At 44.5% G+C, this 22,195-nt stretch overlaps 1 protein-coding gene across 6 annotated transcripts in view; it reads right to left on the bottom strand.

The window, feature by feature from the left end:
* RFTN1 (raftlin, lipid raft linker 1) overlaps window positions 1–22,195 on the bottom strand; it is a 204,481-nt gene that overhangs the window by 10,652 nt on the left and 171,634 nt on the right. For all 6 annotated transcript variants that reach the window (XM_023207354.2, XM_023207349.2, XM_023207351.2 and 3 more), the window contains one exon: window positions 317–420. In XM_023207354.2, coding sequence (XP_023063122.1) covers window positions 317–420 — 104 coding nt within the window. The remainder of the gene's footprint in view (window positions 1–316; window positions 421–22,195) is intronic.

Here is a 22,195-nt window from a genome sequence, read left to right as displayed (position 1 = left end):
CACATAGTAGGTGCTGAATTTCTTTTGCACTGGAGGCTCTGAACCCCCTCAGTCTGAGCAGCCCATCTTTGACATGCTGGGCAGTAATGACTCACAGAGCCCCCTGTGTGGGAAGAGGGGTGCAGGGGAATTTCCTGAGTGACGGTGGTTAAGAATGCAAAATTCTGGCTCTGCTGCTTCCCAGTGGGAGAGTTTACGTAACTACCAGCCTCTTGCACAGGATTAAATAATTTATAGACATGAGGTGCTCATTAGGAACAGTGACTAGCACAGAGGAAGTGTTCAATAGAATCCTAATGATTACTGTTATTGTTACCTGGTAGTCTTGACGACGGGAGTTGGTAGCACACAGGTGAGCTGCCAGCCATAGGCCGCCAGCGAGTTCAGCAGGGGCACGTAGTCTGTCTGCACTTCGACACCCTGGGGGAACAAGGCCAGCATTAGGGCTGCTGCTGCCACAAGCCAACTCCCAAGCAATGAGAGGGGACTATTCTATCTGCCGATCCAGCAACGCAGAGAAGAAGTGGCGGTGCCCGGCCGCTCAGAGGCTCCTGCTCCGATGCTTGCTGAAGACTTTAAAAGTTTGGAGTCAAACTGCCAACATGGGATTTCTATCTGGGCCCCATTTCAGTATGTGATGTCAGCAAGGAATTAGAGCCAAAAGATTAATCCATTAATTTTGTTTGATTCTCATCTGGACAAATAGCCTCCTGTGAGTTTCACTGACGAAGCCTAATGGTTGCGCCCCTGAGCGGTATCCAGGGCATGTAGCTACACGTGCTGCTCTGGATGAGTTCAGAGTGTGTTGTGAGGAGTTAACTTACATTTGACAAATGATCAAGTCATTTGTGTCCAGCCACAGTAGCAACACACACATGCACATCCACACGTGTGTGCACACACAGCAGCCGCTTTGCCTGTGTTATGTGCCCCGCCTTGCAGGGATAAATGAATGCTGCCATGTTTTATTTCAAATTAGGATCTGGGGGAACTAACATTTGTCTTTCAGTTAAAAAACTCAGCCCCCTGCTGGCACAGGGAGAGAGCCCTGATGTGAGGCCCCTGCACTGGCTTCCACCTCTGTAGGCATTCTCACTGCAGCAGGCCTCATTTCTTACTCTGGGCTCCTCACTAACACTGAAAGTGGAGCCCCCACCCCTGCCCTGTGTGTAACTGGACTCCCCATCCCTCATAGTTTGGCTTCTTGTAGTTGGCTTCCGAAAATCGCAATCATGTGTCCAGATTCCTTCCACCCTATATGCCCACAAAGTTCATTTATCAGGTACTCTAGAGCCATGATGGGTGCAAAGGCACAGCCCTGGCCCCTGGAGTTCACAGGCTAGCAGAGGCAACAGCACAAACATGCCAGGAACTGAAAACCTAAGGGCTCTCTGGCAGGGCCATGAGACTGTGAATGCCAGCAGAGGTGGGAGAGATCCCAGCCACAGTCAAAGCAGGCTTCCTGGGACAAAAATTAGAAGGCAAAGCCAGGCCTAGAGTGCCAAGGTCTGTGGTTGGCTTAACTCAGAGGCAGCACACATGACTATGGTCTGGAGTGCTCCACCCAGAAGGTGGCCATGTGTGGTGAGTGGCTATCCTGCTGGCAGCCCTTGGGGAACAAAACCAGCTCATCTGGATACCCTGGGTGAGTGGGATGGAAGGGAGAGGAGGAACAACCTACCTACCCTGCCTCTTCAAATGGCTTTTAAAGCTTCTATAACTGGACACCAGTTCCAGAGTGGCTATCAAGTCACCTGAACCCTTGGCGACTAACTTATGCCTCAGCAGCCTCAGTTTCCTCAGCTGTATAAAAATGGGTACTGGCCTAGGTCAGTGGTTCCCACAGCATGGGCCCCGAGCCGGCAGCATCAGTATCCCCTGGGAACTTGTTAGAAGCCCAGATTCACAGGGCCCCATCCCAGACCTGATGAATCAGGAACTCTGGGAGTAGGGCCCCGGAATCTGTGTTTTAAAAAGCCCTTCCCAGTAGTCCTGATACAGCTAAGTCTGAGAACAACCGCCTAGGTAATCATGTAGGTCCCTCCTGGCAAAAGAAAAGTCTGTAATTCTGTGGCCAGAATGTATCAGCTGTTGTCTCAAATCTAACTGTTCCCATCATTCTCCATGTGAGAAAAAAAAAATTTTTTTAAAGGATCAGCTCTGTTAGAAATTCTGCTGCACTGCAAGGGAATGGACGGAGCAAGGGGAGAAAAGAAGGAAAGTGCTAAGGTTTGAATGTGTCCACCAAAAAGTTTCCATGTGTTGAAAACTTAATCCCCAATGCAACGACATTGAATGGTGAGGCCTCATGGGAGTGTTTAGGTCAGAAGGGCTCCACTCTTGTGAATGGGTTAATGCCAACTCAGGCAAAGGCTTGAGGCTACAAGTTCAGTCTCCTGCTCTCTCCCCCATTCTCTGCCCCTCTGCCATGGGATGACGCAGCAAGAAGGCCCTCACAAGGTGCCAGGCCCTCGACCTTGGACTTCCCAGCCTCCAGGACCAGGAGCCAAGAACTGTCTGTCCTTTATATAAATTGCCTGATCTCAGGTATCCTGTTATAGTAGCACAAGTGGACTGAGACAGGGCAGAAGTGGAGAAGGGGAAAGGGAAAAAGGAAACTTAGTAAAGGAAGGGGGAAAGGAGGAGGGAAGGGAGGAAAGGAGAGAGTACAAGAATAATCTGTTTACAGGAGGGGCCAGGAGAGAATGCCATTCTGGTCCCTTCCCTGAAACCCCTATCAGGCCAGAGATGGCCCAGCAGTTGTAACCATCCTTTCTGCCTGGCCTCCAGGCACACGCATGCCTCCCTTCCAGATGAGCACAGCCTGTATTCCTCCTGCTGGGTGTCACGCTCACCCCCTGCTGAAGGAGCCCTGAGGTTGCTTTATCCTGAGAATCCCTGCCCCCATCCCCATATTCCCAGTTTAAAGAGAGGAGGAAAAACAATTTTAAATCCACACTCTTAAGCTTTGCGAGGTTATGATTACTTGGGCCTATCAAGAATAACCTTCCCACTTTATCAAGCACTGTGACAAACCCGCCACAATCAGACAGTAGCCATGGCAACCAGGACAAGCTTTGGCGCCTCACAAAGCCCTGAGTGGCAGAATGGAGTCCTTTTATTGGTGGCTGCATCCCAGGCCGGGTTTTCTCTGTGGGCACCCAGAGCTGCGAGACAATGAACGACCCCTGCTGCAGCCCAACCCGCCTGCTTAGACAGACTGCAAACCGGCTGCTTCTATTTTGCTCCGTTTTATTTCATTTTGTCACTCTCTTAAAGAAAAAAACAGCGGGATTTCTCCCAAACATTTTTTTCCCTTCAGGGTAGGAGATGTCAGCCAGAGGGTACCGAATCATAAAGACCAAAAGCAAAAGGGAAAACACAACAAAACGTACCCCTGCTTGAGAGAGCTGAAGGTTCAATCTCACGTGTTAATTTCTGGCCATCACATGGTGCGTTGACAAGTAAAATACAAATGGTAGGGGTGAGATGTTGCACTCTGCCAGACTCTCCCACTCCAACTATCTGGGATGGTCTTGGCTTAATTAATGTTAAATGTGATTTTCCATAAGCATCTATCATAGCCCTTTTGCATATTTATCAATATAGTAAAGAGATGGCATTTCTAAAATACGAGATGAGCCTGTCAGTGAAAGACACTTTTAAGTCCATTAGCTAAGAAAGGTGGTAGGAAACATATCCCGATGGAGGGCTTTCTTTGATCTGCTTTTTTGTGACACTCCAGTGAGGAGAGAAGAAAGCACCAACAGCACTCAAAAGCCAGCCTGCTTATCAAACAAAAAGACATTTCTTTCTCTGAGTAGGAGCAAAAATTTTAATTAACTCTCCACTCTCCTGTGGTGGATACGTAATCTCCGATCACACCTGGAGTGTTAAAAAATGGAGACTATCCTGTGGTTTTTCAACTCGTATAAAAGGAATTCATTTGTATTTATGGCTCTTTTTTCCTTTGTTCCCTATAATTTCTCCAGTGATTGCAAATCAACTAAAGAAATAGACATCCTACACAACCTTTCTTTACCCTCCAAAAATTAGGACAACAGAATGTAGAGTTTACTAAGAAATGCATTTGTCTTTTGATCATTTTAAAGATCCTCCATGCAGGGAAATAATTAGGAATTCATAAATTGGTCCAGTGAGAAAGTTTGTATTCTGAATGTCAGTTTGCTCTTCTTTTCTCCTGTGTTTCTTCTGGGAAGCAATCTGGGAGAAAAGGAGTTTGAAAGAAAATATGTTGCTCTTTATACATGATTGTAAATGAAGACAGGAATTTGATTTCCCTTGTCTGAAAGGTGCTTGACACCACATCTGGGGTGGTCTCCATACCTGAAAACAGTGACTGGGGACAGTTTGCCTCTGTTCCTGACATCCACAGGATTGAGCCCTTGCCTTTCACCAGTTAGGGTGTGTAAGGAAGAGTTCTACAAAAACTACCTCTGCCTCTTTTGTAAAATTGCTACCAAAACACTAATGCCCACAAATTACTGGCAGGGTGTGCTGATACTACTCTTATTTTACTTATCAATTTTAGGTATCCTAATGTTCTACCATGGGAAATAAAGGTTTAGTGCTCCCACATACATTTCTTATTTCCTTTTTCTTTGTGCTTCAAATGGTTATTTTGTAATTTAAAGTAAATCAAAAGTCAGTGTTTGTGTTATCACAGTTTTGCAAATATTGCTCAATGCTGGGTCAAATTACGCACTATGACCGTGCCTTCTTTTTTATATAACCCTCTATTTTTCCTGGAGTTAATTATTACCTCAATTGTTTTCATCTTCCTGGTTGTACATGAACCCGTCACTAATTCATCCCACATGTTGCAATACCTCTATTTAATGGCCATCAATAAATATTCCAAGATCCTAAATACATTAGTTCCATTTTTCCCCACTGGAGACATCATTTCTGAACCCTTGCTCCAATCTGGTCTGGCTGCTTTCCATGCCTGGGTTCTTCCTAAATTAGTGTCTATGGCTAGTATGTTCTCTTTTTTTGGTTTCCTTCTCATTTTGCAGGAACACATCCTCTAGTGACTCTCTAGGCAACAATGCCCTAGAAGTCATCTGAATCTGTGCATTTCTAAAAATGCCTTTGTCTTAAATAACAGTTTAGGTACAGAAGTCTGCGCTGAAATTGATTTATCTGTCAAAATTTTGAAAGTACCTCTGGTAGCTTCTAGATGTCAGCAATGCTATTGAGATAATCTATTCTGATTACTAATACTCTAACTGTAACCTGTTGTGTTGCTTTGAAAGTTTTTAGGATTTTTTTTTCTCCCCTAGAAGTTCCAAAATTTCATGACAACGTGCTTTGGTGTGGGTCTTTTTTACCCAAAGGATTGTTCACCTGATGGCCTTGCAATCTGAAGATTCTTGTCCTTCGGTTCTGAAAAGTGTTTTTTCCCCCCTTTTGACAACTTTTCTCCCCTCCATTTTCTGTCTTCTTTTTTTTCTGGACCTGGTATTAATCAAAATGTGTGATAGATGTTTTAATTTTATTCCTTCCCCCACAATTTTCTTCTCTTTTCATTTTGCTTTCTGAGAGATTGTCTTCCAAAATATTATATTTTTAAAATTTTCTGCTGCCCTATTTTTAAGATCCAAAACCTCTTTCTTCTCTTTTGATTGCTTCTTAACAGCATCTTGTTTTTGCTTCATGGATGCATTTATTTTATCTCTCTAAGTGGTTTCTTCTGATACCTACTTTATCTCTACAGTTCCTAGGTTGCATATGACAGAGATGGGGAACTAGGGATCCTACCACATCATGTTAGGACTTTAAACCAATGCCCTGGTTTTCAGCTCTGCAGTTCACATCCCCCAACCTCCCATCCCCCAACCTCCTATCACATGGTGACTTATGCTTTGAAAACCAGAGCTTTTCTTGGGTTCTGCAAGAGACAAATGGCACCCTTCTCATCCAGGTTGTAGCTTCCTCCATTTTGCTAAATTAGTTAGATTCCTCTATCTACTTTCTATCTTCTAAAAATTTGTTGAAATCACTCATCTTCTACTTTATCTTCTTCTAATATTTTTGTTCTTGTGGGCATCGATTTATCTACCTACCTACCTACCTATCTAAAATTGAACCTCATTATTCTTAGTAGCTATATTGTATAAAGTCATTGTGAACAGTGCATTAGTGAACATTGAACCATTGCTCATAAGAGAAATATAGGGTTAGGGTCTTGGAAGCCTCTGGTCGCAACATTTTTGCAAACTGATCAATATATAACCTTGTTTAATAGATAGTGTTGATTCACGAACATTGAACTTGCAGCCAACAGCACTATAACTCATGCCTGAACAAACTTTACCTACCACTGGTATTTGCTTTGTAAAGCACATCATAGCATTCCTGCACTTAGGAACACTAGACAACAGTACTTCATTCAACTATGCATAGGGGCTATTTTTAACAGCTAAATCACCAACAAAAAGCACAAAAACATGAAAAATGTGGCACTATGTTTATCACAAAAAGGACACTTGCTTTTAGTATGAACATTGAAACCAGGCACAATATCACCTTGTTTGACCTTAGCTAGAAGTAGGCAATTCAAAATTTTTGCTGTTGTGCACATGTTCGCAAATGGCCACAAAATGCCATTTGTATTGATTTTGGGGTTACAATAAATTTTAGTAAGCAGATGAATTTGCAAATACAGAATCCGAGAATATGAGAATTGCCTGTATCTATCTAATTATGTCATTCCTTTAGTTTCATTTCACGGGGATTTTTCAGAAAAGAAATAGATGCCTGTGTCCAATCCCCCTCATTTAATAAAATGTTATTATTTTAATGTTTAAAGGGAACACTGGAAGGCCTTTCTAAATAACTTAGAATCCAGAAACCGAAAAATAAAAATGACAAATTTGGTTATATAAAAACTCACATGATATAAAAGACAAATGACAAAATGGAAAAATGTTTGCAGCTCATATTACAGACAAAAAAAGGGCTTGTAAGAATTGAAGAAATCCAATAGTCCAAAATCTAAAAGGGCCAAAGATATGAAGAGAGATCACAGAAAATTCAAACATCCATTAAGCGCATGAGAGAAATGCAGAATCTCATGAGAGAAATGCAAATTAAAACTATCCTGAGATACTATTTTTTCACCTATTGAACTGGTAAAAAACCCACAAGTTGGGCAACCCACTTTGTTGCCAAGGCTGTGGGGAAGCATGCGTTCTTGTACATTGCTAGTGGAAGGGCTCATTGATTCAGCCCTCCTGGAGAACAATTTGACAGTATCTTTCAAAATTACAAACACATTTACCCTTTGACCCAACAATCTCACTTCTGGGAATTTATCCTACATATTAAAAAATGAGAACTGCACAGAGTTATTCACTGGAGAGCTGTCTGCAGTAGCAGGACACTGGAAACTACTCAAGTGCCCATCAATGCTGGATTTGTATTTTACATTATGTTTCACCCAGACAACAGCTCAGAGAACTGGGCAATGGCTGCTCAGCTGTTGAGCCAGGGCATACAGGATGGGGAGGGACAGTGAGAGGGAATGAATTCTATTCTAGACACACTGAGTTTGAGGAACCTATAGAAATGTCCAGGCAGCAGCTAAATGAAACAGCCTGTGGTAGACAGAATAACGGCCCCAACAATGTCTACATCCTAATCCCTGGAGCCTGTGAAAATGTTCCCTTCACATGGTAAAAGGGATGTGGCAGATGTGATTAAGCTAAGGATATTGAGATGGAGAGTTTAGCCAGGATTATCCAGGTGTGCCCAGTGTAATCACAGGGGCCTTTATAAGGACAGGCAGGAAGGCCAGAGTCAGAGGAAGAGAGGTGATGGCAGCAGCAGAGGCTGGAGTGAGCCAGGGAAGGGGCCACGAGCCAGGGAACATGGGCAGCTTCCAGAAGCTGGCAGCGATAGGTAACAGATTCTCTCCTAAAAGTCTCCACAAAGAATGTGGCCCTGTCAACACCTTGGTTTTAGCCCCTTAATACTCATTTCAGACTTCTGACTCAACAAATATAAGACCATAAACTTGCGTTGTTTTGAAAGTCACTAAATCTGTGATTTGTTGCAGCTGCAACAGGAAACTAATCCATAGCTCAGGGCCAGGAAAGGGCTGGGATGGGGACAGACACTTGGAGGTGTTGCCAGACTCAGGGTAGGTGAAAACTCCTGGAGGGTTGAGGCTGGCTGAGGGCTGGATTTCCTTGTGAGGGGGTGAGCAGAAGGTGAATGAAAACGGGCTGAGTGGGAAGGAATCAGCCCTTGGACAATCCAGCGTGGGAAACAGGCTTAAGAAGGAGTTTGTACCACATTTTCTTTATCCAGTCCATAATACTACGCAGCCATAAAAAGGAACGAATCATGTCCTTTGTGGGGACATGGATGGAGCTGGAAGCTGTTATCCTCAGCAAACTAACGCAGGAACAGAAAATCAAACACCACATGTTCTCACTTGTAAGTGGGAGAGCTGAACGATGCAGACATACGTGAAAACACATGGACACATGGTGGCGGCGACACACACTGGGACCTGTCGGAGGTGCAGGAGGAGGGAGAGCACCAGGAAGAATAGCTCATGGATGCCGGGCTTCATACCTAGGCGATGGCCTGATCTGAGCAGCAACCCACCATGGCACACAGACAAGCCTGCATATCCTGCACTTGCACCCTGGAACTTAAAAGTTGAAGGAAAAAAAAAAAAAAAATAGGAAGGGAGTTTGATCACGCCATCAAATATCTCAAGAGGGCAAGTCACAAGAAGCCTGGAAACTGTCTCTGGATGGATGGTGAGGTCTCGGGAGGCCACAGGCAGTACTCCGCAGGAGGGGAGTGGCCGATGGCAAGGACAGGTGGCAGCTGTTAGTGCAGAGGAGGCAGAGCATGCTGGCGCGTTCTCAGGGCTGCCTGGCCCCTGCTCGGCACACGCTGGCCACAGCGGCACTCGAGGAGGGTAAGGGTCCTGCTCTCATACAGCTGTGGAAAGTGGAGATCCAGAGGGAGGACGGAGGGGAATGCCAAGCCGGAAAGAAGGGCCACTTCACCTCTACCTAGCAAGTGGAAAGCAGATGCTGGAACACGGCGTGCAGCATTGCAGAAAACTACACATGGCCCTCAGGATGCTAAAGGGCAGGGCTATGCCTGGTACCACTGTTCATCCATGAATCTCACATTCAGTCAGCTTGACTCTGTCTTGGTCACTTGGGAAGCCTCTTCTGCCCCAGGAGCTCCCAGTCTAGGGTGGGGAGAAGCAGCACATGGTTCCCATCCAGTGGAGCCCATGGAGGTGAGGTGGAGGGAGGGAGAAGAGAAGGGGCGACCTGCTGCTCTGTGAAGAAAGAGCAAGGCCCTCTGCAGCCAGCACAGCCGGCCTTCCCCACCCTCAGCCTCCCAGGCCTCCACGGGAGGGAGGGACAGGCACGCTGGCCAGCTAGAGATGTTGTTTTCTCCTTTGTTTTACACACAATGCCCCAGAAAAACATTTTGCTGATATGTAATTAGGACAACATAATAGAGTCTAAGAGAGCAGTCCTCTCATTTTAGATAACTTAGGCTTTCATAACGTTCAAAGAGAATATTTTTTTTTTTTTTTTAAAGAAAATTCTTAGTTCTTAGATGCAGAAAAGGGGGCGGAGGAAAATACATGTAATGCATAAAAAGCTTCAGTTCCGAGACTCTTTACCCATCCAGTGCTGGTGAATTCACATCTTTGCCTGATTTTCTCTACCAGGTAAGAAAGGCAGCAAACTCGGTAGCCTTTTAGGAGCGCAACGAAATAAAAATAATTGTTGTTATTACGTGAAACATACTGTTTGGAAGAATGGTGTCTATTATGACCTCCCTGTGTCCAGGCCACTATCAACACAACTCGGCAGCTCCTCCCATAAGAAGGAGAGTCCCTCTGGTCACCCCTCGAATCTTGGCTGGTCTTGGAACTTGCTGTGACAAACAGGATATGGCAGATGTGACATTACAGTCATCCTGAACCTAGGCCTCAAGGGGCCTTGCTGTTTCTGCTCACTCTCCAGGAACCCTGCCTATGCCATGAGGACAGTCCCAGGCTAGCCTTTGGATAATGAGAGACCCGTGGCCCTGCTAAGCAGCAGACGTGAGACATGCCATCTTGGAGCTGCTAGCTGCAGTCCACCCATCAGCGCCTGCAGGCATATGCTGAGATTAGTCGATTTCCTAAAAGTTGAAGGAAAAATCACCCAGCTGACCTGTGCGGGTTATGATTTTAACTCACTAAGCTTTGGGGAGCTTTATTACACAGCAGAAGCTAACTGGGTTATTACTATTCTAAGAAGAACCACATACCAGGCAACCTCTAGGAGGAAAATTGTAATGAAAGTCACCTCATTTGATTTGTGGCTGGGGTCAGTGGCTCACGCCTGTAATCTCTGCACTTTGGGAGGCAGAGGTGGGCGGATCATGAGGTCAGGAGATCGAGACCATCCTGGCCAATGTGGTGAAACCTCGTCTCTACTAAAAATACAAAAATTAGCCAGGCATGATGGCAGGCACCTGTAGTCCTAGCTACTTGGGAGGCTGAGGCAGGAGAATCGATTGAACCCAGAAGGCAGAGGTTGCAGTGAGCCCAGATCGCGCCACTGCACTCCAGCCTGGCGACAGAGCAAGACTCCATCTCAAAAAAAAGAAAAGAAAGTCACCACATTTGATTTGAGAGAGATACAATGATATAGTTACTGCTGAAGGGGAGTGTTGCTAATTTGTCACCACACTCAGGGCTGGCACACCTAGCCCTTATTTTCTCCAGGCCAGACACTGTGGCCTTGCATTACCTCTGGAGCCCTGAAGTCTAATTTATGATAACCTACTGTGAGGCCCAGCAGTGCCACCAGCTTGCCCTGGAAGAGAGAGATAAAAACCCACACTGAGTAGATCGTCCTAGCTTGAGACGTTGCCCTGGCTTCTCCTAAAGCACAATGCCAAGTTGGCAAGAAAACCAAACCTGCATGTGCAAGATAACACTCTCCTGGATTCTGGGACATGCTGGGTGATCTGGTCCTGGTACATGTGGTTTCTCTAATGTCAGTTACTTGGAAGGCAGAAAGAAGAAAGGGGCTACCGGATGGAAGGGCGGGAGATGGCATGCGTCCTTTTTATCAGGGGTGTCTGCCCATACACACCTGCATGAGCAGAATGAGAACCAGGCAAGGCATGCAACCATGCAGGGCTCCCAATCACAGGGAAGGTAATGAGGCCAGACGTGCGGAGGCTAAGAGGCGACGGCTGGGGCCAACGCTGACCCATAGCAGGGACAGGCACTGCAGTTCTGACTGTGGTTAAGCAACACAAAGCCGTCACATCCTGTCAGCTGCTCATCAGGACCACGTACGCAACAGCACAGGGCTCTTGTCCTCCAGAAGCTGACATCTTAAACACACATTGATTGCTTCAGGGTGAGGGGGTCCTCCCAGGCCAACTTAGAAACAGCTTTGTTTGATAACAATTAAACAAGAAACATTTTCTTCATCTAGAGACTTGCCAGGTCCCTCCCACTAGCTTTGATGAGAGAGAAAACCAGGCTCTCTGGGAGTAAATGGGACTTGCCACTTTATTACTCTCTTTAGACCATCAGAGGTGAATGAGGGATCCTACATCATAACTTTAGCCCTTCCGATTTTTCACCTTACCTATTACCTAGAAAAAAGAAAGGGGATTGGGGGAAAAAAAAAGCTTTTCCGAAGTGTATAATTAAAAGATGTTTATTTTGGAGTTGGGGACCTGGGGAGAGAGCCAGTCTGCAGGAATTCTGGAACCCGAAAGTGTCAGCTTTGTCCCCTCCAGCTATCAGCAGTGGATTCCCAACCGCTTACTGATAATCATAAAATGCAAACCCAGAAGAGGTCTCTGAATAAAGGTTGGTTCAAAACCTTAAGAGAGGGGGAAATGGAGATTAAAGGTGATTTCACGGTCCTAGCTAACAATGAACAGAACCACACAACAATGAACAGAACCACACAACAATGAACAGAACCACACAACACCATGTGCTGGGCTGTCACAGCCTACTCACTAAGGAAGGGATTGGTAAGACATGGGATGCTGGGAAAAGCTCAACACCATGAATTTCTCTCTCCCCGACTTTCTCTGCCTGGTAACTTCAAAAGTGCCACATTCTCAAGCCGTGCTGGGGGCAATCACAGTTGGCCAATACTCTCTTTGTGGTGACTCAACTGTCAGTATCATGTTGCTATGGCTACCACAATTCTTGCTCAGCCCTCCCTCCTTATGCTTTGCTCTTAGTTAAACCAAATTGCATCGCACTAATCCCACAGCATGCTCTCTGAGGACCCATCTCTGATAGGGCTTCTGAGGTGCCAGAAACCTTCAGCTGGAATATCCTGCCTGCAGGACAGATCAGACCTCTGGCTGTTCATTAGTCCAATGCCACAAGTCCTGCAGTCCACCTCCCACTCTGTCGGGCTCCCTGCTCTACCAGAGATAAATCCACCAGAGCCATAACAGATGCACTGCCGGGTCCCCTTCAGCATCTGCACTGAGCCCTACCATGGGACAAACCAATGAAGAAAAAACCAAAGTCAAGAAAATGAAAATGGTCTCAGAGAGACGGGACAACCCTATTTGGGGTCCTCTAGAAAACCCTCCCGTCACTCTGTTCCCTGTCCTACCATTTCCGCATATTGATCACGAATTGGCACTTGCTTGTTTTTCTGCCCCCGCACTAGAACACAGATTCCACAAAGGCAAGGAGTTTATCTTCTTCCTGATGAATCCCAGGCACTTAAGGAAATATTTGTTTGATAATTAGTTGTTGAGTGAGTGAATAAATGCACCTGTGCTAGCATTTTTGGGGTAGGTTCTGCCACCATTGTCTTGTATCCTCAAAGTCTTATCAAAATTGCTGTAAATCATACCTAAAATGAGACATGAGTTTGCCACCAAAAATGTGAATTAATTTGCCAGGATGCTGTGTTACCATTTTATGGGCATTTTGTATGTGGAAGTTAGAAGTATATTCACGTATGAAAATTAGATACAGTCATGTACTGGCCATCAAGCACAAGGCCATTGTTTACCTGGCCACACATAAACTTGTTTCTTCCCTGTTTCTGTTCCACTGCCGTGTGTTATAGAGGGTCCTATCAGGAGGTAGTGTCTGCGTCTCCATCTCTTGACTCTGAGCTGGTTTTGTGACTCTCTTTGGCCAATAGTACATTAACAAATGTGATGCAAACTGTGGCATGAAATAAGCTGGCACATTGGGACTTGCCCACTTGCTGCTCTTGGGAATCCTGTGGCTGCCATCCTGTGAAGAGGTTCAGGTTAGCTTACTGAATGTTAAGATACACCAGGCTGTGTTCTAGCCAACTGCCAGACATATGAGTCAGGCCACTCTAGATCATTCAGCCATCAGCCGACACATGAGAGAGCCTAGCAGAGATCAGCAGGGTTGCCCTATGGCTGAAGAATTGATCAGACGACCTAAAGAATCATGAGCTAATACATGGTTATGTGAAGCCACTAAGTTTGGAATGGTTAGTTACACAGCAAAAGCCAACTGATGGAGACTGAAGAACAAAACATCCAACAAACATTTAATGGAGACGAGTGTATCCGCTTCTTTCAAAGTGACTTTGTCTTTATACAGGAAGGTAACTCTGCAGAATCCTGTGGCCCAAATAGATTCTAAATAGAATAATGCTTTTGTGCTACTCCCTACCCCTCACCTTCTTGTCCAAACCCGCTTCTGAACAACATCAAGAATTTTCAAGGTAAAATCAAAGGTAAAATTTGTTTTCATGGGATAAAAATTCACTGGTTTCAAAAAGTAAAGGCCTCAGGAGAATGAGAAGACAAGTCACAGACTAAGAGAAATATCTGCAAAAGCCATATCTGATAAAGGACTTTTATCCAAAATATACAAAGAATTCATAGACTAAACAATAAGAAAACAAACAACCCAATTTAAAAATGGGCAAAAGATCTGAACAAATACCTCACCAAAGAAGATACACAGATAACAAATAATAAGCATATAAAAAGATGCTCAACATCATATGTCTTTAGGGAAATGCAAATAAGACAATGAGATGCCACATTAGAATGGCCAAGATCCAAAACGCTGACAATACCTAATGCCGGCGAGGATGTGGAACAATAGCAACTCGCATTCACTGTGGTGCGGACGCAAAATGGTACAGCCACTACAGAAGACAGTTTGGCAGTTTCTTACAAAACTAGACATATTCTACAATATGATCCAGCAATCATACTCCTTGTTATTTACCCAAATAAGCTGAAAACTTTTGTCCACACAGAAACCTACACATGGCTGTTTACAGCAGCTTTATTCATAATTGCTAAAACTTGGAAGCAACCAAGATGCCCTTCAGTAACTGATAGAGAAACTTCAGTAGAACCATACAATGAAATATTATCCAGCACTAAAAAGAAATGAGCTCTCAAGAGATGGAGGAGCCTTAAATCCATATTACTAAGTGAAAGAAGCCAATTGGAAAGGCTACATACTGTATGGGAACTCTGTGGTTTCAGTTCAGTTTTGCTATGAACCTAAAACTACTCTAAAATAGAAAGTTTATTTTTCTAAAAAAAGTAAGGACCTTGAATCAAAACTGACATGAATTACAGTGATATTGCTAAAGAATATTAATGGTTTATAAGAGCAAGAAAATTGAAGTCAGCAAAAACCCACCAATGGAAAACTAATTAAATAAATTAAAATAAAATTGTTCATAAATTAAAGTATTCTATGGCCGTTAAAAATAATGAAGTAAAAGCCTAATAACAGGAACATTTTCAGGATACAGTTACATACCCAAATGTATAACAGTATGAAGAGTATGATATCATTTTTGTAAAAAGTATGCAAATATAGACAGAATATACACAGGAAGGATTATCCTAAGATGTTATGCGGCTATCTTCTAGTGATGCTGAAAGTTGGGGTTTATTTTGCTTTCTTTTCTCTACCTGTATTTTCTAAATTATCTTTAATGACCACGTGTCACTTTTTTCAACATCTTTATTGATATATAATTGAAGTATCTTAAAATTCACCTATTTAAAGCCAACAATTCAGTGGTTTATAATATATTCAGAGTTGTACAACCATCACCACAATCTAAGTTTAGACCACTTTCATCACCCCCCACACCAATACCCTGTACCTATTAGCAGTCACTCCCCTCTTCCCCCACCCACCCCTAGGCAACCACAAGTCCACTTTTTGTCTCTATGCACTTGCCTAATCTGGGTATTTCATATAAATGGATTCATATAATATGTGGTCTTTTGCAACTGGCTTCTTTCACTTTAGCGTATGTTCAAGGTTCATATATGTAGCATATATCTTTACTCCTTTTTATTGCCAAATAATATTCCATTATACGGATATACCATAGTTTATTCATCATTTGATGAACATTTAAATTGTTTCTACTTTTTTGGACATTACAAGTAAAGCTCCATCAACATTAATATACACAGGTCTTTATATGGACATATGTTTTCACTTCTCTTAAATATAGGGGTGGAATTGCTGGGTCATATGGTAACTATGTTTAACATTTTGAGAAAGTGTCCATGGATCACTTTTATAAAAATAAAAAAAGTTATAAGAATGAAAGCAGAGGCCTCTTGCCCTCACTAGACTAGTTCTCAATCCTTAAGTCTAATTTGCCAAGTCCAATTTGCCACTTCACCCCAAAAGGATGTTTAAAGAGGCCACTGATTTAAAAGCAGTGTGTCAACATGCATGCTCAGCTTATTCAAGTTGGAAGGGTCAGGGTGGACCTCTAGTCCAGTGGCTGCTGGGCCTGGCTGAATTTTTTTACATGCAGATCCCTAATCCCACCCCCAGACCTTCTGACTTTGAGTCTCCAGGGAGGCAGAGTGACTTGGGAATGCATATTTATTTATTTATTTTTTTAATTTTTTTTTTTTTTTTTTTGAGATGGAGTCTCACTCTGTCGCCCAGGCTGGAGTGCAGTGGCGCAATCTCGGCTTACTGCAAGCTCCGCCTCCCAGGTTTACACCATTCTCCTGCCTCAGCCTCCCGAGTAGCTGGGACTACAGGTGCCTGCCACCATGGTGGGCCAATTTTTTGTATTTTTAGTAGAGACGGGGTTTCACCGTGTTAGCCAGGATGGTCTCGATCTCCTGACCTCGTGATCTGCCTGCCTCAGCCTCCCAAAGTGTTTTTTGTTATTTTTTTGAGACAGAATTCTCGTTCTGTCACCCAGGCTGGAGTATAATGGCATGATCTTAGCTCACTGCAGCCTCAACCTACCAGGCTCAAGTGAGCCTCCCACTACAGCCCCTCTGAGTAGCTGGGAATACAGGCACACACCACCATGCCCAGCTAATTTTTTTTTTTTTTTTTTTAATGTAGAGAGACAAGGTCTCACTATGTTGCCCAGGCTGGTCTTGAACTCCTGGGCTTAAACAATCCTCCCACTTCAGCCTCCCAAAGAGCTGGGATTACAGGCATGAACTAGCCAGCCAGAATGTGAATTTTTAATAAGTCCTCAGGTGATTCTGAGGACTACCAAGGTTTGGGAACCATTGCGCTAGTCCTTCCTGCCTAAAACATCACTTGCAATTAGTGGTGATGGAATATCCGAGTCACACCAGCATCTGGGAGTTGACAATCCGAGGCCCCAGCCACTTCCTCTGCTGAAGAGTTCCACATAACACTCTCCAATTAGACCTAGTGTTTCCCTTACAACCAACAAAAACAGTCTACTTCCTTTCTCATAAGTCAGCCCTTCAAAGATATGAGGAAGCCGGCTACCTGATAGCCCTTGTTTTTTCCTCCTCCAAGATAAACATGTCCAGTTGTTTCCCACCATTTCCAGGTGTCTCCCCTGTCACTGTCACTCTCACCTGTACCCTAGAGTCTGTTCATGTTTCTCATCAAATATGGTGGTCATGGTGGAACCTAAGACTCCAAGTCAGCCAGCACTAGACTGAAGAAAAGAGGGAGAAGTCCTTCATGCATGTGTTTTCATAAATTTGGTCAAAGATATCTTTTCTAAGCAGTGCTAACTTCATCCAATTATTTATTCAATCAATGTTTGTTTAAAAAAAAAAAAACTGCAACACAAAAGGAACTAATTTGGATCCAGAAACCATGAATATAAGGATCGGCTGGTCCCTGACTCAAGGAGTTTGCATAGCAATTTGGTAACTTCAGTAATTCCTAGGTAAGGTGAAATGTGGTTGTTTAAAAAGGAAGGGAGAGCAAAGCCAGTTGATAGTCTTATAGATGGCCCCACAAAGCTGGTGGCATTACGGTTGGGCTGGAAAGGGCGAGCAACTGCCTCAAAAGTGAAGATCGGAGGTGGAGCAGGGTCTCAGCAGAGAGTGAGCCCAAAGAAACACGGGCTGTGATCTGGAAATGTTCACTGGGTCACAGCCCAGAGCACTTGGAGGGAAGCAGTAGAGACATTCTTGGCCTTTTTCTTTGGAATTCTTTTTCTTTGGAATTATTGTCAAATCAGGTATTCGCCATTCTATATTATTGACTTTTTTGAGCTTAAATGCAATTTGTTGATACTTAAATGTATTCCTATTACATTTATTGGACTGGTTTTAGTCCAACATTCATATACTAAGAGGTAAGAGATTGGAGGGGTTTAAGCTGGAAAACCTACTCAAAAAACGAAATGGATTAGATCAGTAATTTTCAAGGTTGTTTTGTTTCTTTTTTTCTTTTTTTTTTTTTTTTTTTAGTAGGATGCTTCCTTTAAGCATCAACTATAATCTGATTTAGAAACAACATGTAAAACAGATACATTCAGAACAAGCAGCTCTGGTTAACACTGGCATGGGTGGGTGCTCCAGAGTCTTCCCCACTCTCAGACATGACCTGGCCTCCTTCCCCTTTGCCCAACTAGAATGCTTTTGTGGAGCCCAAGAGCATCCATGTTCTTTAGATCTCGACGGCCACCCAAGATATTCTGTGGCCTCCCAGAATCAGGTCTCTTCAGGTCCACTACCTTCTAGATCCCTACACAAGCCCCTGAAAAAGATGTGAAACAGGACAAGGCACAGGATGGCATCAGAAAGCCCATGAAGACAGACCTCCTTCCAATGAAAGCACATCGTTGCCAAGTGCGGCCTCTCAACCAGTTATACACCACCCATAGGCCCTTCCTTTTTATTTAGCTGTATTAAAAGCCTTGGCCAGGCGAATTTGAGAGAACATATTTCAAGGAGTGGTGATGAGTGAACACATAACTACAAGAACACCCTCCAACCTTTTATGCTCACTGATTTAATATACATCAGTTATCTCTGGAGAACCATTTGCCCTCTCTTCATCTGTGGCTTTCATGCATCTGAAAAGCTCTTTTAGGGGGCCACATGGAAAGCATAAGAAATGGGGGCAGCCCCTAGGAGCAAAGAGCAGCTCCTGGATAACTGCTGCAAGAAAACAAGGACCTCAGACCTGCAACCTTACAAGGCCAACAACCTAAATGAACTTGGAAGTAGATTCTTCCCCACCAAAGCCTCTAATAAGGAAGACAGCTCTGCTGACATCCAATTTCAGCCTTTTGAGACCCTAAGCAGCAGAGGACCCAGTTCAGCCCACCTGGATTTCTGGCCCACAGAAACTGTAAGATAATAAGTAGGGTGTGTGTGTGTGTGTGTGTGTGTGTGTGTGTGTTTAAAGCTCTGATAGAATTATCTCCCACCCTCTTATCTCAAACACATTGGGAAAACCTAAAGATATAGCCCTTGTTATCACACTGAGCCCTTAACTTGCCACAGGATGCATAAACATTATTTCTGGGCATGTTGTGAGGGTGTTTCTGGAAAAGATTAGCATTTGAATGGGCCAACTGAGTAGACCAGATGGCCCTCCCCAATGTGGGTGAACATCATCCAGTCATTGAGGACCTGAACAGAACAAAAGGGTGGAGGAAGGCTGAATTAACACTGCCTGACTGCTTGAACAGCAATGTCCATCTTCTGCCCTTGTTGCTCCTGGTTCTCAGGGCTTGGGGGACCTGGACTGGAATCCGCATCATCAGCTGCCAGCTCTCAGGCCTTTGAACTATACCACTGGCTTTCCTGGGTTTCCAGCTTGCAGACAGCAGACTGTGGGACTCCTTAGTCTCCATAATCACATGAGACAAAACCTTATAATAAATCTCTTTGTGTCTTTGTGTGTGTGTGCATAATCTCCTACTGGTTCTTTTTTTTACTGGAGAACCCTAATACACTTCTTTCTTGTTCTGTGGCGTACATTGAATATTTTAAACCGCATTTGTCACAGGATTTTGAAAATGTGATCATTTGGTTCATCCTTTCTTCCTCTGTAGCAAGAATCGAAATTCACTTTGCCCCATGATCTTCACCAGAATGGCATACTTGCCTCTCCCCTCGTCAGATTTAAAAGGTTTCTGTGATTTAAGGTCTTCCAGCACCCCTCAGGAAGCTTGACAATGAAGAGGAATTATTGATGAATGTGGAAAGGCCAGGGGGTGGGCATTCATTTTTAATGACTGCACTCCTTCCCTTGACTAAATGGAATCAATCCTTCCTGCCTGAATTTCATCCATTCATCATGCTGTCACAGTGCCTGACACACAGTAGGAACTCAACATTTATTTGCTGGATAAATTTTTAAAAAGGTATATCTTACTTGTATCACTAAATTTTGTATATGAAGTGAAATATGGATGTCTGAGAAAATAGGACAATTGAGTTTATGGAAGAAAAAAGTGCAGATAAAGATTACAGGTCAAACACTTCCTTTTGTCATCTCATTATCCAGACCGTCAACAAGTCCAGTCTTGAAAATACCTCTAGGAGCATCCTGCCCTGCTAGTCCCCTTCAGTGGCACATTCTGTTGGCTGCCAAAGCCAACAGCCCCTCGATGGCCCAGGCCTCCTTCCTCACTGACACCCCCCAGGCCTGGACAACCATGACTCTTGACAAGTGGCATGGGTCTGTGACTCAACCCTGGCCAGTGAGACCTGAGGAAATCTCTGTTGGGGGTTTCTGGGAAAGGTTTTACTTGCTAATAAAAAGGGACATGTCGTAGGAAAAAACTGCCCCTGTTCTTCACCATTGTCATCACATTTGCATGAGACACCTAGAATTGCCACAGTAACCTTGTGAGGATCATGAGGAGAGGCCCGCAGACAGACTGAGGATGAGTACAGAAAGATGGCAGCACCTGGGTCCCTGGTGGCATCTTTAAGCCGTTGAAAAAGCTGACTCTGCAACCTCTCCATCTTGCTCTAGACTTCCTGCTCAGTGAGATGAGATGAACACCCCTACGGCTTAAGCCACTTTTAGGCGGATTTCCTGCTATGAACAGTAGAAAGCAACCCAACTGATACCCATGACCACCACCCTTATTCTATTTCCCTGGGCTTCTGTTGCTCTATCCCCCTTTCTGGCCCTTTCTCCAGGGCCAGTTGTCCCAATGTACAGCTCTCTGATGAAAATCCCACTATGGCTCCTTTCAACCCATTGCAAGAAGTCCAGGCCCTTGCCTCAACCAGCAAGGCTTCCCCAGACTCTTTACATGCAAACATACTGTCAAGGACTCCCTACAGGGTGACCCCGGAAAGACGTCCATGCATGTTATATCCATTTCCTAGGGTGGCTATAATAAATGATCACAAAATTGGTGGATTACAACAGTAGAAATTTCTCACAGTTCTGGAAGTCAGAAGTTCAAAATCAGGATCACTGGGTCAAAAATCAAGGTTAAAACAGGCCCCTGCTCATTTTGGAGGCCAGGGGGAGAATCGTTGTTTTTTTCCGGCGCTAGTGGCTGCTGGCATTCCTTGTCTTGTGGCCTCTTTACTCCAATCTTCAAGCATTTTCAACTCTCTACTCTGCCTTCACCTCTATGCGTATAAAATCTCCCTCTGCCTCTCTGTTATACAGAGGCACACCCACCTCTGTGTGTATACCACCTCCCCTCTGGAAGGAGCTTTCTTTGCGAAAGGGGAACTAGGGAACTGAGGGTCAGAGGAGAGGAGGATTCAGTGTTTACTATATACACATTTGCACTGTAAGCATTTTGTTTAAAATTATTATAAAACCTCCAGTAACTTTTATCTCAATTTGCAATATAATATTCCTGAATGGAATTATTTTACACATGCTCTTAGGCCAGACTCCCTAGAAGCAGACGCTGAGAGACAAGTATTCATGTGCAAGTAACTTATTAAGGATGTGCTGCCAGTGAGGGAGCGGGGGAAGTCGGACTACAAAGTAGCAGCAGCCCAGGCAGGACGCAGTTTTAAGGACATCCCATGACCAGTGGCTCAGTCTGATCCTGTGGGGAGCTCTGAGGGGTGAGTTATGCTCAGAGTTGTCCCCATCTGAGGCCAGGGAGCAGAGCTTTCATACACCCACACGCCTCTGTCATTGACGACTGCCTCAGGGGCACTTGTGGCTCTTGTTGCTTAAAGCAGGGCAGGCTCCTGGAGCTCAGGGGCAGGGCTCTGCTAAGAGGCACAAGTGCTGCCTGCTTGAGGTGAAAGCACGATGGTAAAAAGGGAGCTGAGGCATCTAGATCACCAACATTATCCATTATCAGAGGCATCTAGGAGATCACCCACATTATCCATTATTGAAGGCATCTGGGAGCTCACCCACATTATCCATTATGTGTTCTAATTATAAAAAAAATTAATAGGTGTGCCTTCTCTTCCAGCTGGCCTCTGCTCCTGTCACTTCCCACAGCAGGAAGCGCCCACACTCAATCCCTTAGCCCATTCAAGTCCTGACTTGACTGCCAGTACCCAGCTGGAGCCCACTGTGTCCAGGAGGCCTTGCTCAGTCTCTGCTCTCTCCCAGGGCACTTCTGGTCAGCAGGGCACAATTAGCCTTGAATGCCTTCCTACTTCCTTTGTAGGCTGTCTTTTCCCGAGGCTCCTTGATGTGTGGGGCGTCAGCAAACGCCCCTTTGCATCCTTGTTCCTGGGCATCAAAGAGCAGTCATTCTCTTTGAGCCTGTGGAGTTTCCCAGTTCCCTGAGAGTTCTGTTATGGAACCTCTAATCTCCATGATCTCAAATGGTTTTCATTCTTACGTACTCTTTCATGGATTAAGTCTAGCTCACCTGCCCCATGGGGGAGCAGGAGGGCTAGTTTTGGTCCAATAGCCCATCATCTCTGTGTCCTGCCACTGCCACAATCCACATAC

This window comes from Piliocolobus tephrosceles, chromosome 2 (genome assembly GCF_002776525.5).
Source record: "Piliocolobus tephrosceles isolate RC106 chromosome 2, ASM277652v3, whole genome shotgun sequence".
Classification (NCBI taxonomy): domain Eukaryota; kingdom Metazoa; phylum Chordata; class Mammalia; order Primates; family Cercopithecidae; genus Piliocolobus; species Piliocolobus tephrosceles.
Note: the sequence above shows the minus strand (reverse complement) of the source record. Positions and strands in the feature narration are given on the sequence as shown.